The 16,726-nt window shown below is 44.8% G+C and overlaps 1 protein-coding gene across 2 annotated transcripts in view; it reads left to right on the forward strand.

Annotated features, from left to right (window-relative positions):
- The window catches only part of LOC142814536 (putative serine carboxypeptidase CPVL), a 32,416-nt gene that overhangs the window by 4,344 nt on the left and 11,346 nt on the right, over window positions 1-16,726 (forward strand). The window contains exons 1-3 of one of the 2 annotated variants that reach the window (XM_075893385.1): window positions 3,786-3,926; window positions 13,240-13,314; window positions 15,656-15,702. In XM_075893385.1, coding sequence (XP_075749500.1) covers window positions 13,241-13,314; window positions 15,656-15,702 — 121 coding nt within the window. In that variant the 5' untranslated portion in view covers window positions 3,786-3,926; window position 13,240. Of the gene's footprint in view, window positions 1-3,785; window positions 3,927-13,239; window positions 13,315-15,655; window positions 15,703-16,726 lie in introns of those variants that run through there. The other variant, XM_075893386.1, reaches the window with a different exon arrangement.

The raw sequence follows: 16,726 nt of genomic DNA on the forward strand, positions 1-16,726 counted from the left end.
TTTTGTCACTTTCTGTTGCAATGTCTTCTCTCGGGCACTTGACAGAATAGTGTCCACAGACATTTGGCTGTTGCCGATGCGCGCAAAAACGGACGGTGTCTGTCTCTGGATGTCATACAACGCACAGGATGTGGTGTAGCGTCTCTTCGCAATGACAGGCATTGCAGAGATGAAGCTCTGTGATTAGCTTAATGTGTATTAGATTGATCCAACTTAGTCCACAGCGTTTTGTGTCCACACTATCACCCAACTGACTAGACAAAGTGAATTGCCCAAAATGATTGGTTCAGGATTACATTAGTCCTAATTTGTCTCATACGGCTTAACTATGGCTAGATTAATCCAGCTTACCCGCTATTATCTTATTGTAAGCATATTCAGTCAACCAAATGGCCAGGCAATTTTAAGTTATTGATAAGAGACTTGCCCTAGAATAGCCTAATTCTGATTAGCTTTATCTGGCTTAATTTCGGATGGGCTTAACATGACCATGCTTCAGCATCCAACAAGCTAGACTATCTCAACTCACTCCAATTTCACTAGCTCTTGATAGGCTTGAAGTAGATAAGGATAATCTGGCTTAATCCACATTGCCTTGTTGGGGTTATACTCTGTCATCCAACTTGATAGGCAATTTCAACATACTCAAAATGGGATGGTTCAAGACTCGGATTACCTTAATTCAGCTCAATCTAATTTAGTCTGATCGGTTTAATGTGAAGATACACAGTCACCCAAATGGCTAGTTATGCCTAATTAACGCAACATTGAATTGTTTTTGATTAGCTAAACTCGGATTAATTTAGTTATGCTTAATCCGAACAAACATAGCCTAATTAGGTATAGTCTATCTCATGGCTGTGCCATTTTCTTCTTGGAGTGGATCAGCGTGATCTTGCCTAATCTTGCCTAATCCCACTTGATAGGTATCTATCAGTATAGATTGGTATCGACAAGCTTTAACAGGGTGTCTACCAATTAGATTTTCCCAAATTCTCTGACTTTTCCAGCTTTTTGATGATAATTAAAAGTGAATTTTACGATCTTTATGTCTGCTTTGAAAAGTCTCTGCACTAGAAACAAACTCCCGAGCAGTGAAAAAATAAAAATACGGGTCATTCTATATAAAACAACTAAAGATATTTATCGCACGCACTCAGAATATTCTGAGTGCATGCAGTAAATATGAAAGAATGTGTATATCTGGCCAAAATAAAACCTCCGACGTAGGCACTGAGCTAGTTGGCGTTTTGATGTTCGGAAGAACCAGGAAGCAAACACACAAAGTTCCCCGCAGCAGCAAGTTTGAAGGAGCCACAACAACGATTTCATGTTTTCTATGCCTGCGTTTATACTATAGAAGAGGCCCACAAAAGTTCTCTAAGGAATGTAGCGTTTAATCGCGCTGCGCTGACAGTGCAACGTGATTCTCAAAAAGGCTTTTCCAATGCTTTGCTACGACGTCACGGTGGTGGCACCTGCCCATCGCTTTGCGTTCTGCACCTTATCACCTCCGAGACTGACGCGCATCTTTCTCCACGGGCTGCACGCCTTCGTTTTCGAAGATAACTGCCAGATGGCACATGTGTCTAACGTGCCTAGATGCGCTCGTTTGCCTCCGCCACACGTTCGAGGCACTCTAACGCTGTGCCTGCAGAATACCATTCACCGATTTTCTTGCGCAGAACATCAAATAACTGTTTTGTTCACTCTCGCCAGACGCAAGACTATCGTATTTCGATGACATTTACAGTGTAACATGTTAATTCGGGCCAATTTTTGTAGCCTCTTGATATATATTTTACAACGTCATATTCGTGTCCGAAATATGTCAGCGGAGCCGTGGTTAGAGCCCCGTATAAAATATCTTCGTGTTAAAAAAAACTGCACTTCGACTTCGACGTATAAGAACCACTTGCCAACCGACACTGGCCCCACTTCAGTGAACGTGCGTGTGAAGGAATAAGCGTGTTCTATTCCAGTCGGTGCATAGGCAAGGTTTTTTTTTTCTGCACAGCCTGAAAGTGAAAACATTATGAATATAAAGCATTTCTTCTTTGCGCCACCTCCTAGAATGCATGCTACAATATGCGCACGTTTATGGAGTAAACGTGTATATTTTTTCGTTATAGCAGCCACCGCAGCAGCTCGGTAGTTCCACTGCTCCAATGCCCGGCTGCTGACCTGAAAGACGTGGGTTTGATCGCGACGTTGGTAGACGCATTTTAATTAGGTGAAATGCTGAAAGCCCGCCTACTATGCGTTGCCCGTACAGCTTTAAAAAAATTTAAGGGTTTAAATTACTGAAAGCCGACCACTATAACTTCACTGAAAGTGCTGGCTGTGGTCGCTTTGGAATGCTAGATACGTTAAAGCAACCAATAAACCAACCCTTCCAACGCAAATTGTACGTTTAATATAAAGATAAGTGTTACTTTAAGTGCACGAACGTTCGAGCAGTGAAGCGGGGTGTTTCTATTTTTCAGCCCGGGACTTTCTATGTGCAAATGCAATTTAGCGCTCTGCTGTTTATATGAAAAACATATTTTAGGGGGAGCCTCATTAAGCCATCTAATTGCCTTTGACGTTCAAACGACCAACAACGGTATGACTCAAAAACAATTAAATTGCGATCAACGCACATAAATTGGAACATGACTTCCATCGACGAATTTATTGCGAGTCAGGAACACCATAAAACAATGTAAAAGTGAATGAAACACCTCGCGCTTTGAAAGGTTCGCGTTCGGCACATTACAGTGCAAGGCTACGGTATTATGGGGATGGAAAGTTTAGCAGACGGTGAACTTCCTTCGAATATTTGTAGCTGCATGACTGAAATTGCCATTTTCCGCAAACGCTTGTTCCGAGATATGACTCGGTCGAAATTAATTGGGTTCATATCAGTAGTCTGAGCTTCGATCACTGCACGCGGTTCTTTCCTTTTAAGTTTATTTAGATAGTTTGTCTTTAAATATTGTGCCAGAAGTTCACGAATGCATTTGATTCGCGTCCGCCGCGGTAGTGGTGTGATTACGCTGCTCGGCTGCACACCCGAAGGTCTCCGGTTCGATACCGGCCGCGGCGGTGGCATTTCGATGAAGGTGAAATGCCAGAGGCTCGTGTACTGTTGAGGCCTAAGAGCACATTAAAGAATAAACACCAGATGGTCAAATTTTCCGAAGTCCTTCAATACCTCATTAACATTAACCCAAGCTCATTGTATCGTATCCGTGTTTTGGCATGTAAAACCTCAGATATTAGTGTTATTTATATTTGATTCGCGCAGAAAGCCTAGCAGTAAATTTATGTATGGTACGTTGATCCAACAGTCAATATCGGATGGTCGACCATGCCTGAGGCCTGTTACACGGAGTTGACGAAGACGGCCGAGTTGCGACACCTGGGAAAGTTCACAGAGTGTGCTTCACTGTCACATCGCGGATTATGGCGTCACTGAATAGATTCTATTCACTATTTATAAAATGTTGCTTTCGCAAACATGTCAGAATTGGAACAAGTGGTTGGTTGTCAAATGCGACTAGTTTTTTTTTTTCATTGTTCGCACTGCGCCTGATGTTGATCAAATGTCGCTCAACTCGAGCGACCACTTTTTCTTTCTTTAAAAAAATTGTGCAGTCGATGGCCCCATTGCAACAGCCTAAGCACTGATCCTATGAAGCCCTGTCATCTAATTCGAGACGTTGTTTACGGTCGCAACAAGTTGTCGGGATCAGCGGTGTTGAGTCGTATCATCCTTTATCTTTACTACAAGGGCGCTTCTATTGTCTCCGCACGATCGGCCTAATGGCAAGTGCTTCACACACCAAGCGCAATATATAACACGACTGAGCACGCGCGGAGTAGACTGGCTCATGCGCAACTTCACATCAACAAGACTTCCAGGGACACATTGAAGCCTTGAGGTATATTAAGTATTGATAGCGCGGTCTGTTTACCTGTGTAATGACGCATGGTTACTATTTGTCCAAGTTGTAGTGTCTTCTTGTACTGCCTTGGCGAAAAAGAATGGAATAATCACTGGGGTTTAAATTCCGAAAAAATTCCAGGTATTTGAAATATGCCTTAGTGAAGGACTGGGGATTAATTCCAGCCCTTATTATGGTTTACCATGCACCTGTAGATAGAACGTTGAGGCTACCTAAGCCTGTATTCAAACCCACGTTCTAGGGCTCATCAACGGATCTTCCTATACAATATCATTGCGGGTGGTTACATAATCAGCAGAAGTGCATGTGACGTCATAGTTGAGTCAGTTCAGCTGTGAGCACTATAGTACCGAGCAACCACTGAGCCTGATGCGTCCTCGTCATTCACTCGCTTTGACATCGTTTAACCGTAATAGCTGAAATTGACAGCGTGTTCGAGCGAATCTGGTTTGTGGGAGGTTGTGATTTTTTTTATAGTTGATCAAAATTTTTCAATGGTTTTTCTCATGACAGATTCCAACTCAACAGGTATTTCGACATTCACTGCAGTTGTAACCATTGTTTATGTATTTAGTGTCATACGCAGCTATATCAGCACTTTGTTTCAAGAAACTGAGAAGCGTCAACTATAACCAACCGCGGAATAAACAGACTAACACGTAACCCATGGGATATTTGTAAACAAACCTTATCCAAAGAAGGCTAACATAAGGTGCCACGAATATCTTTGGAAATAAGTCTGACTGTAAAATATACTAATCAGCCATTTCCCTTGACGATTGATGGACAGCCACTCCTGTTATGAGAGCAGCTATAATTTAAAAGTTATCGCAAAGAGCATCGTTTCATTTTTCTAATGGCTTTCTTTTTTGTTTGTTTTTTCGAAAGCACACTTCCTGGGCTCGCCTTTTCGAGAGCGTTTTCCCCTGTTTATTTTTATTATAAAAAGTAAACATTGTGGTTAACTTTACAGTTTACTCACATATTCCTGGCTGGTCGTCGTCTAATTGCATGTTATGTCACTTACGCCAACGCTTTTATTTGGCGTTAGGAGCGTTCAATGCTTCACGTTTACCTGATTCTTGTTGATGGCAGTATTTGGCATAATTTCTTCAAGCTGAACTGCTCGACATGTGTTGACGTCCCTTGAATGCGGCTGCAATTTGACATGGTTATCTGTACTTATCTTATCAATGGGTGCACACTGTTTCTCTCATGACGGGATCAGGCAGCACATAAAAATCCGCAGATATCCGATCACCTTATGGGAAGATGAAGAAGTGTGTTTTGAATAGGAGCTACTTCTGCTAACTCCGGCGCATTTCAGTTGTAATTTAAGTCTGTTGATCAGTTTTCGCTGCTCCCTTGGAGGGGATAGATGTAGACCACCCCGGGCGCCTGCCGGCACGAGCGGCGTCAGCGGCGGCCGCCTCCAGGCAGCGGATTGGACAAGCGAGTGACAGCGACAGTGAAGATACTCATGCTTACTATCTCAGCAGTGAGGACTTCTCAAATGACGGTTTCCAACCTGTGCTGAGCCGCAAAGCGAAGAGGAGGAACATGAGGACATCCTCATCCTCAACTATTCAAACTGTAAGTGAAGCGCCAAAACCGAACACTTATACCATCCTGTTTCTGCCTGCACTTCCTACCGTCAGCATGAAACGCCTTAACAGACAGTCTGTGTCGAGGTCTCTGGAAACGCTCGTGCCAAATGAGATCACGGACATAAGAGTGAACGCCAGAAAGAATATACTGGCTGTGGACTTTTTGCACGGAAGTGCGTTGGGCGTTCTGTGCAGTGTAACTGACTTGGACGGCAACCAGGTGCGCTCTCATGTTCCCTTGGAATGTGATGTAGTAACCGGCGTGATCTACGACATAGATGTGGTTATTTCCAATAGTGACTTACAATTCCTTGTCAAGTCAACAACTGATACTCCAATTGTTGATGTCACCCGGCTAGGCAAGCCTCGCTGTGTGAAGATTGCGTTTAAGAGCACATCACTCTCATGTGAAGGTGGGGTACTTCAGACATGCTGTGCGGCCTTTCATTCCGAAGCCTCTCCAGTGCCGTAAATGCATGAAACTTGGACATGTGAGCAGCGTCTGCGAAAATTCGGTGGTATGCCACCGCTGCGCCGAGCACCATGAAGCGGATAAGTGCGTCGCAACTGTCAAGAAATGCTCTAATTGCAATGGATCCCATGAAGCCACATCGAAGGACTGCCTGCGGATTCAGAAGGAAATTGCCATCTTGAAGGAGATGGTGCGTGATCACTCATCTCATCGAGAAGCCTAAGCTAAAGTCAGAAGGCGTCGTTCACGTCGACGTCGGTCTTCAAGGACACCCGCTACCTCCTCGACACGTTTGCCAGATCCCTCATCAGTACCCCCTCCTTTGCCTCCCAGACCACATGCCGTGGGAAAGGCTGTAAAGGACAAAGCCAGTGAGCATACCCTAGCTGCGAAAAAGTGGCCTGCACTTCAAAGGGAAGCAGCATCAAGCGAACCGAAGGAGTTTCATGACGGCCAGTCCGCGATCCCGGTTCGAGATCTTTCCAACCAAGACAGGCAAGTGACTGCAATCGTGCAATCATTAATTGCCACGATTCACACGCTACTGAGCAACATACAATCTCCGTCTGCTAAGAGTGCACTGCAAATACTGGATGCCGTGAATCCAGTTCTTGCTAACTTCGCATAAGCACAATGGCTAAACAAAATCTCATCTTCCACACTGAAGTTAAAAGTGCCTCAATTTTTCAGTGGAATGCCAGAGGCATGAAGTTCCGTATCTCGGACTTTCGCCAATTTGTTAGGGCCAATCAGTTCCCTATACTTGTCATATGTGAACCAAACGTATCAACGCCTTATAGATTGTCCGGTTATGAAGCTTTTTGTTCAGCCGCTTGCGAAGAACGAAGCAAAGTAATTGTTTACATTCGCACAGGCTTGACTTATCTTTCGCACCCAATAAGTTCAAATGACGACAATCAGTACGTGTGTCTTCGTGTAAAGAAGAATGCAGTTTCGTTCACGCTTATTGGTGGATATATATCTCCGCCATGGCGACTTGACTGCGACAGATTAAAAGACATCCTAATGAGGACCGATGGTCCTTGGATCATCACCGGTGACTTCAAGCCGATCACATGCTTTGGGGGAGCACTAGGATGAATGCCAGGGGCCAAAACATTGTTACATTCGCTTCCGATTACGACCTTTTCATCATGAACGATGGTACCCCCACATATCTGCGGGGTCTCACGTATGGCAGTTGCCTTAACCTGACATTGATGTCACGGTGCTTCTCTCACAAAGTTAAGTGGTTTTGCGATATTGAGACTCATGGGAGTGATCACATACCCACCTACGTGACGATCGATGGTATCATAAAAAATTTCTCTTCCGGTGTTGCAATTGGCACTGACTGGTCAATGTTTACATCGCCTGTTGAGGACGCTTGCCAAGAAGGCCTCGCCTGCAGCCTGGAAAATACCATAGCGGAAGCTATTTAAGCGTCCAAATGTAAATTACCATTTTCGTCTAAAATAACACAGTTTGACTTTGAACTGGAAAGATTACGAGCTATACGAAGGCGTGCTGAACGACGATACAGACGCACAAGATCAATTTACGATCTGAGGGAAGCAAGGCGGCTCCAGAAAAAGATTCAACGACGCATTTACAAGCTGGAGAGCGAACGCTGGAAAGCGTTCTGCGAATATCTAGACCCTCATAAACCGCTGTCGTATATCTGGAGAACAGTTCGTGGTCTTCGCTCCTCTCCCCAACAACGGCACCCTTTTAAAGCTTTGGCACTCAATCATGGAAAAACAGAACTCGAGGTGGCTGAAGAATTTTGCACGAGAGTTGCCGGGAATATTATGAACGAGAGCATCGACGCCGTGATCGTTCCTGAGACGCGATTACCAGAAATGGACATTCCATTCACCATGGAAGAACTGGAAGGTGCGTTAGTCGCTTCTAAGCGCATGTCATCGCCAGGTCCTGATGGTATTACTTATAGTGCGTTGGGACACCTTGGACAAAAAGCCAGAAAAGAACTCTTAACATGCTTCAACAACTCCTGGCTCAGCGGCAGTGTTCCCCGAGAATGGAAAATAAGTCGATTATTACCACTTTTGAAATCGGGAAAATCACCATTGGACTTGACAGCGTATCGCCCTATTGCCCTCGCAAGCTGCCTCGGAAAAGTGATGGAAAGAATGGTTCTATTTCGTCTCGAGTGGTACTTGGAACGATACACCAAATACCGTTCTTGCATGGCAGGCTTTCGTCGGGTCCGCTCCTCCATCGACTGTGTCCTTGACTTATCGACATTTGTTCAACAAGAAAAAAGTCGCAAGCGCATATCAGTGGCACTCTTTCTTGACGTGAAGGGTGTATATGATAATGTAGCTCACGATGCCATCCTCACTTCTCTCGCAGCAATGGGCATTGGTGGACGAATGTTTCAATGGATAAAAGATTATATAACTGGCAGGCGTTTCTTTGTGCAAACATATGAGGGTACAACTGCTGAACATTACACCTACTGCGGAGTACCTCAGGGAGGTGTTTTAAGCCCCACATTGTTCAATGTTGCCCTCATTGGTCTGGTGAAGGTTCTACCAAAGTCGGTGTGCCTATCCATATACGCCGATGATATTTGCCTCTGGAGTGCTGCAGTTACTCGCCCTCAGGTGCGTGCACGAATACAGCGGGCAGCAACCCTCACAACAGCCTACCTTCAGAAACAAGGCCTAAATATATCAACTGTGAAGTGCGCGTTGATGGCGTTTACACGCAAACCAATGACGCCATACCCTGTTTACATCAATGGGCAGAGTGTCAAATATGCACGGACGCATCGTTTTCTGGGCATAATAATCGACAGAAGTCTTTCGTGGAGCCCACATTGTGCGTACTTGATGAAGAGACTGCTATCTATTGTGCATATAATGAAATTCATGTGCGGGAAAGCATGGGGAACTTCTGTGGCCTCCATGCTACAGCTGTACAGGGCCCTATTTCCGGCTCTATTGCGCTACAGCTTGCCGGTACTAACACTTGCAAATCGAATACTCATTCATTGGAGAGTTTGCAGGGTCAGGCACTGCGTATCTGCCAAGGACTGCCCCGATGCGCTTCTACTTATGCCACAATCATGCTTGCCAAAGACCATCCGGTCAGGACATATAGAGTTGTGGATTGCCTCAGAGCGCACATTCGACATGCTAGCCGTGTTCCCGACCACCACTTGGCCCTTCTACCCTCCGGAATACCACGTACTACGTTTTCAGACGTCATAGCGAAGCACCTAGGCAGCATTCCATCAGGATATACGCCAGCTGCGAGAATGGCATGTCCTTTGTGGTGCCTCGACCAGCCGCAAGTACGTCTAGAAATTCCGGGAATCAAAAAGAAAAGCAATCACTCCAGAGTAGCATTGAAGCAAGCAACACTGCTATTATTACATGAGTTGTACTTAGACCGAACGCAGATATACACTGATGGGTCCGTCTCGTCCAGCAGCTCATCAGGTGCCACTGTCATTCCGGCTGCAGCAACGACAATCAAGTTTAAGTTGTCGCATATGACTACATCTACGTCATCAGAGCTTGCTGCTATAAGGGCTGCTTTACAATATCTCGTTCAAGAACGTCCTGGAAAATGGGTCATATTCTGTGACTCGAAGGCAGCGCTTCAGAGTTTGCAGTTTGCCATGCGTAGGAGGAGTCATGACCAATTGGTACAAGAAATAAGACATTGCCATCATGAAGCTCTAGCACGAGGGCATGATATTATATATCAATGGCTGCCTGGACATATTGGTATTACCGAAAATCAATTAGCCGATGATGCAGCCCGCTCAGCCCATGAAGGAACCCGTGTAGTCCCGATTTCTCTATCAAGGAATGATGCAGCAAGACAACTTTACCTGCTGGCTCGAGATCCCACACGCACGTTCTGGTCGTCTACCAGCTTCCAAAGGTGTCAATTTTATGAACTGGATCCTTCGCTCAAGCTAAAGCTACCATCACAACTTTCCCGCTCCGATGCGACACTGTTATGCCGCCTTTGGTTGGGTGTTGCATTTACAAAGGTGTACTCCTTTCGCATTGGTATGGCAGACACTCCTACATGCGACTACTGCGGAGCTGAAGAGACCATCGAACACGTCCTGTGCAGCTGCGCTTGCTACGACACACAGCGATGCCACCTCCGGATGGTTTTGAATCAACTTGACCCCGAACCATTTTGTGTGCAGAAGATACTAGGACCTTGGGCATCTGCCTCAGTTGCGCAGAAAGCAACTAAAGCACTGCTACTTTACCTAAAGTCAACAAACCTGAGCGACCGCCTGTAGACTGTGTGTGCTCCCCGAGTGTGCTCGTGATTGTGTGTACCTTCTCATCTCTCTGCAACCTCTTTTCTCCCCTTTATTCCTTCCCCAGTGCAGGGTAGCAAACCGGATGTGCGTCTGGCTAACCTCCCTGCCTTTCCTTGCATCTTTATCTCTCTCTCTCTCTCCGATCACCTTATGAATCCTGCGGCATTGACTGAGGTATAAGGAGAGCTACAGTGTATGAACGCAAAAAAAACTAATTGAAAACACTCAGTCACCTGAAACAGCATCTGTGCACCAAGTTGCGTCAGTACATTTTTGCAAAGTGTGCACTGTTTATGCCTTCGGATGAGCAACCAGATAATTAGATTTGTGTTATTCTAGGAAAATAATGCCGCGTCTTGTTCACATCGGAGGAGCCATTCTGCAAGTTACGCGCTTAAACATCTCAAATAGTGCGGCAAGCGTTATTTAAAAAAAATGTTTAAAATGTTTGAAAAAATGTTATGTGCGAAGTGTTTCCGTTAACCAAGCTTGAAATGGAAATCCTGTAGGCCTCCTCTGTTGGGTCGCGAGACTCATGCGGTGTTTCGGTTAGCTGCAATTTCCTCCTAGGCAAGCTTTCGTGCACGCACATTTGTCGGCTGATTGACACGGCAAGTGCATCCATCGTGCCCTATGCATCGTGCACCAGCTCATCCCCATCGGGAAGAGGGCGAACATAAATAAACACAAGTTTCTATTAATTCCACCGTGAAACAATGTAGAGTAGCGTGCTACGAAATCATTTTGACCGCTGTGTACTCAGAGCACTGTACACGCGTGCTTTAAATCTCCAGTCCCAATGGAACACAACTGTCGCATCTGGCAGTAGAAGCCATGAGACAGAGGAACAGAGGGAGAAATCTTTTTACCAAATAAGAAATAATCTTGCTGGCTTATGTAAAGGTTCCTACATGCTACTCTGTATTGGAGGAAGGAATTGAGGGCAGAAAGGCCCCTGGAGCAAGACAACAAGAAAAGAAGATGAGTAGAAGGAAAATATACGATTGCAATATGTGGGCGTTTAAACTAACTGTCGTGATGTAAGTTATTTCGCAGATTATCAAGTATGCCTAAAAGTATGCCTTCTCTGTATGCCTAAAAATGTCACAAAACATCTTTCATTATATCTGATGTACCAGAGTTGTACAGACCATTGCAGTTTCATAGTTGCTAAGACGCAAGGACGGGTATAAAGAGCCGCTCTATGCCACAGCGGCACACATAATGTGAACAGCTGTTTGCAGTAGCCTGGGTCACGGCCGTCTTCGGGCTCGATGAGCCAAACAAAACAAATACTCCGTGACCACCTTTACTCGTACCTGCAGCAGGGCTGTGCCTTATTTGTCGTTAACTTTGTACCAATACAGGTACGTACAAAGTTTGCTAACATGGGCTCGTTATATGCACAGTAAAATAGATCCTTCACCTCATAGTTTTTTAAATATGAATTTATGACAATCTATGCGGAGCTTCGCACATTAACTGAACAAGCTTCCATTTTGTTGCACTCTGGTGATGTCTAAATCAAAAACCTGGTTTTCCCACCGCTTAACAACCCGACTGCTCAGATGTCCTCGAAATGTTATTGAGAAATACTTATATTCCTATAGTAATGTGGTAGCCCCGCCGCGGTGGTCTAGGGGCTAAGGTACTCGGCTGCTGACCCGCAGGTCGCGGGTTCGAATCCCGGCTGCGGCGGCTGCATTTCCGATGGAGGTGGAAATGTTGTAGGCCCGTGTGCTCAGATTTGGGTGCACGTTAAAGAACCCCAGGCGGTCAAAATTTCCGGAGCCCTCCACAACGGCGTCTCTCATAAACATATGGTGGTTTTGGGACGTTAAACCTCACATATCAATCAATTATAGTAATGTGGTACTACTGAGAGGTGCGCAACTTTCAAAGCATGCACAGTGCCCGTAGGGGGCGTGTGAATGGCGGACGACCAGGACGCATGCAACTTACAGAAGCTTCGCTGACCAACAATTAGGTGTCCCAGCACAGCCGGTTTATCGCACGGTAACTATACGGTAATTCCGGGTCGTCGTGGTCGGTGCGTCTCTATGTTTACCCGCAAATGCGCGTCTGCAAGAACTGTATCAGCCGATTTCGTCATCTCTTCATGGTACAGCGTTCATCGAGCGACGCGCCTGGCAAGGGCGTTTTTGAATCGGGGTAAATTTATATAAAAGCGCTAATACCGTAGCCCAAACAGCACGTTATCACCGTCACTGCTAAAACATCTTAAGAACTCGCATGGCATTTCGTAATGAGTTCCGGTTTCACAGAGCACCTCCGCACCTTTTCAGTTTGCATGCACAACACGCGCAAATACATACATGCAGAAAGACACTATAGAAAGCGTGCGCTACTAGTTCTTTGGAACTCTTAGAGAGGTAACATACTCCGCAGCCTCCAGACGTATATCGCGACTCCACATCATATCTCATCCCAATATTCCACGGCTAAGAAGCAGACACGTCACACATACGGACTACCAACAGCAGGTTCCAAACAAAAACCACGAGGTTATTATTAACTATTCATTTCTTAATTTAATGATACGAGTAATTCTGGAAAATTTCATCACCAGCCTTCTTTTTTTATTATTTCACTCGAATGAGTAACAGAACAGGAAATACTAACTCCAGGTTTGTTTATCTGCATCACTGTTTACTTCAAACTTATTTAAAAGATTCAGTGCGTGTAATAAGAACACTGGCCTACAGCTACTCTGCCTTATTTTTTACGTGCAGGAAAAAAGTATAAATGACGAAAATATTCATGAATGTTAACTACACAAAAAAACAAAATAAAAAAATAGTAGCATCTTTCTAAACCAAGTCATTGTCTCTCAACGAATTCACCTTTCTGTGCGTTTCCCCTTCACAGGATGACACCAGTAATCCTGATCCTGATATGCCGCATCATTTTCCTATCCAGCATCTGCACAATTAGCGAGCATGGGTGAGTACATGTTTCTCGTCACTCCTGGTGCCTAATCCGATTCCAATGCTGTAAAAGTGACATCTCAGCAACCAATATCTCTGGCACTCATAAACGGTACGTCCCACTGAAATGTCTTTACACTGCATACATCGCAAATATTTATCAATACTGTATTCCTTGAACGTGCCTCTATTAAGCTTGGTAACGCCACAAAAAAAAAGATAAGGTCACTTTCAGAGAACCTTCAATAAAACGACCAGGCTTCATGGTGCAAATGACATGCATCTATTCAGTTCACAATGAAATATTACGTTCTATCGATATTGCTATCCCTATTTTTTTTACAGGCACTGCTTGTATATTTGTCAATTGTAAACTTGTAGACATGTCAAGGAGTATCGCCTTGTTTTTTCAGTAATTTTCAATTAGTAACTCTTCAAATATTGCTTTTGTGGCGTCTTTGTTCATGCTTTTTTCTGTCACCCTTGCTTGTTTTTATTTCTTGACGTTTTTAAGTGAAAATTGTACAAACAACATGCATGGGTGTTCTGAAGCACGGACACGTATTTCTCCCGATACTATGATCATGTAACACATCTCTTTGGGCTTTAAAATGTTCAAAGAAAACAGCACAAAGCGGCTGCAGCCTATAGCTTAAAACTGACGCCAAGAGTTGCACACTGTTTGTAATGCGTCAACTTCCCACATATGTTTTCAATATACTCGACTATATATTTCACTCGTATAGTGATGCAGGAAAACAAAATGATAGGAAAACAATGTAATTAGGATCTACCATACCTATTATATGTGGGTGATTTACAACAGGGCAATACATCACAAGGCGGTGCAGGTTGCTGAATTACTTATAAATGGGACTACGTTTCGGATCCTTCTATCTCGTAAATGTTTCCCACACCACACCGGAATCTTATCCCGTGTACTATTCGCGTTACCGGTGCTCAGACGTATGCTCAGCGTCTCAGACGTATGATCCTCACCACCGGGAGATAAGGGCGCGCAAAAGCTCGTCCACTGCCCTCCTCTCCGCGGGCCAATGTGCGCGTGAGAGATAAGAGCCACCACGCGCCGCCATCTTGCTGATAATGCTGATTTAGTCCCCCCCCCCCCCCCTGCGATATGCCCACCAACAGCGGCAGGTGATGTAAATACTCTGCCGTTTGAACGTTAAAAGAGGTGCTTTCGATGGCTCAGTGGTTAACGCCTCGCAATCACGATGCAGAGGTCCCACGTTCAATTCCGCGCGCCAGAGTCTTATTCTGGATTTTAAAGACGATAGTCTTTCTTAGGGACTTTCGAAGCAAAAAAAAGTTTGATCTGTCCGTCTGTCTGTCTGTCTGTACATTTGTCTGTTTGTCCACTCTTAACGGCACCGGGTACTTGAAACGGCTGACCCCATCCGCAGCGCCCACCAATGCTGCTAAAGAGTTAGCGTTCTTACTTGTGCGATTGTCAATTAAAAAGCAAATATTGCGCATGTCTGGGACACCATAACAACACGTATATATTCTGCATGTGCGCCTTTTACTAGACAAGGCATATATAAGTAAGTTTAAAGGTTCATAGCGCTTATCACGCTGCGCTGATCATGCAAAGCTTGCACGAAAAGGCGAGTGCTTCCAACGCTTTGCTAAGACGAGACGGTGGTGGCACCTACCCGTCGCCTTGTGTCCTACATCTTATCACCTGTGAGACGGGCGCGCATACCCGTCTCAGAGCCACGCGCTTCGTTGTTCAAGATAACTGCCAGATGGCGCTCATGTATCACGTGTAACGTGACTTGATGCGCTCGTTCGCCTCAACTGCACGCTCGAGACACTCTAACGCAGCGCCTCCAGAATACCATTCACCGATTTTCTTGCGCAGAACATCAAATAAATGTTTTTTTTTTTTACTCTCTGCACATATGCAAGACTATTGTCTTTCGGCGACATTCGCAGATTAACATGCAGATACGGGGCCAATTTTTTTTTCTTACGTATACATATACGGTGAGTGACGGCGACGCCGGCGGCAAAATGCAGCCGAGAGTGTACAATATAATTGTTATCGCCATAAAATAATTAGCTTCTGAATACTCTACAGCGAATAACGTCATAATCAATATGTCTGAGGTGAAAGCCCTGTATAACTATTTCTTAAGATGCACGTGCCATATGCACAGCAGCCAGCAAGAATAATGATTTTTTTCCCTTTGCCTTGCACGAGCCACAACAGCTACCGAATCGAAGTGTTCTTTAAGACATTGTACGAGTAAGGTGTTGCAATGATGACAACTTTGAAAGTGATTTAGAAAGCTCGTGGCATAAACGTCTATAAAATACTCGTTCTTGCGCAGGCACCAAGAAGAACCACGACGGGACGGCATAAGTGCGGAAAGGAAGGGTAAGACCTAAAAAGAAAGGCCATAAATTCATATAACGTCCTAATAGTAACAATAGGAGCTCTCACCGGTTGCGTTGAACAGAACATTAGGCAGGAGCAAAACGCAAACAGGTTATACACTCAACGTCCTTTTTAGCAGTTTTTAAGAGTGTTATTATTATATTCTGCCGTTTTACGTGCTGGAACCACCACATGATTATAAGGCACGGCCTAGTGGGTGTCTCCGAAAACTTCAATCCACCAGAAGGCCACCACATAAATAAAAAAAATGTTCACCGGCGACTACGATACCACCTAGTGCGATTTGTTAGAGCAGCTTTGCGTTGGTACTTTGCCAACTGTATTTGAAACTTTGGCTTCCCGTAAAGTATCGAGTACTTCATAAATCAAAACTTTGGTAAGCTGGGCACCACCTACTACGCCATTATTTGTCTTTCTGCGGATTAACGAGGCACCTGCTACACATCTGTAGGCTATAAAGTGCACTTTTTTGACACTGCGTGTGGCTGATTACGATAAAGAGTTGTGGCTGGGCACCTTGCCGCGGGTGGGAAGCATTAAACCGCACACTTTTTGCGCAATTAGCATTGTGTGACGACTGGTCGGTATTTTACTCTTTCTGCAACGCTATATTACACATATTAACGCCATACCATGCCTGACATGACGCCTGTAAAGACAAGCTCTAGCGTCACTCTCAATTGGAATCAGAGTCATGCTATTCCTTGTCATTTCTGAAGTACTACACGTTAACACTTGGTTACAGATGAAAGGTATTTTGTGTCGACGGTTGATTGCTGTCTCTATGGCGTACCTGAAACGACAGGGCATTGCTTCGTGAGCTTCAAAGACTCCAGTCTCCATTCTATTCGGAGATGTCCTTCTACGAACTCTACAGCAAGCGTTTGTGATTAGTGAATACACCGTTCATTATGTTATGCCAACATGTCTTGATGAAGTGACGCATACTATATGTTTTTCCTAATCGGTACACACAGTCTGTGGAAGACGCGTACGTAGGACC

The sequence above is a fragment of the Rhipicephalus microplus genome, chromosome 4 (genome assembly GCF_043290135.1).
Source record: "Rhipicephalus microplus isolate Deutch F79 chromosome 4, USDA_Rmic, whole genome shotgun sequence".
Classification (NCBI taxonomy): Eukaryota; Metazoa; Arthropoda; class Arachnida; order Ixodida; family Ixodidae; genus Rhipicephalus; species Rhipicephalus microplus.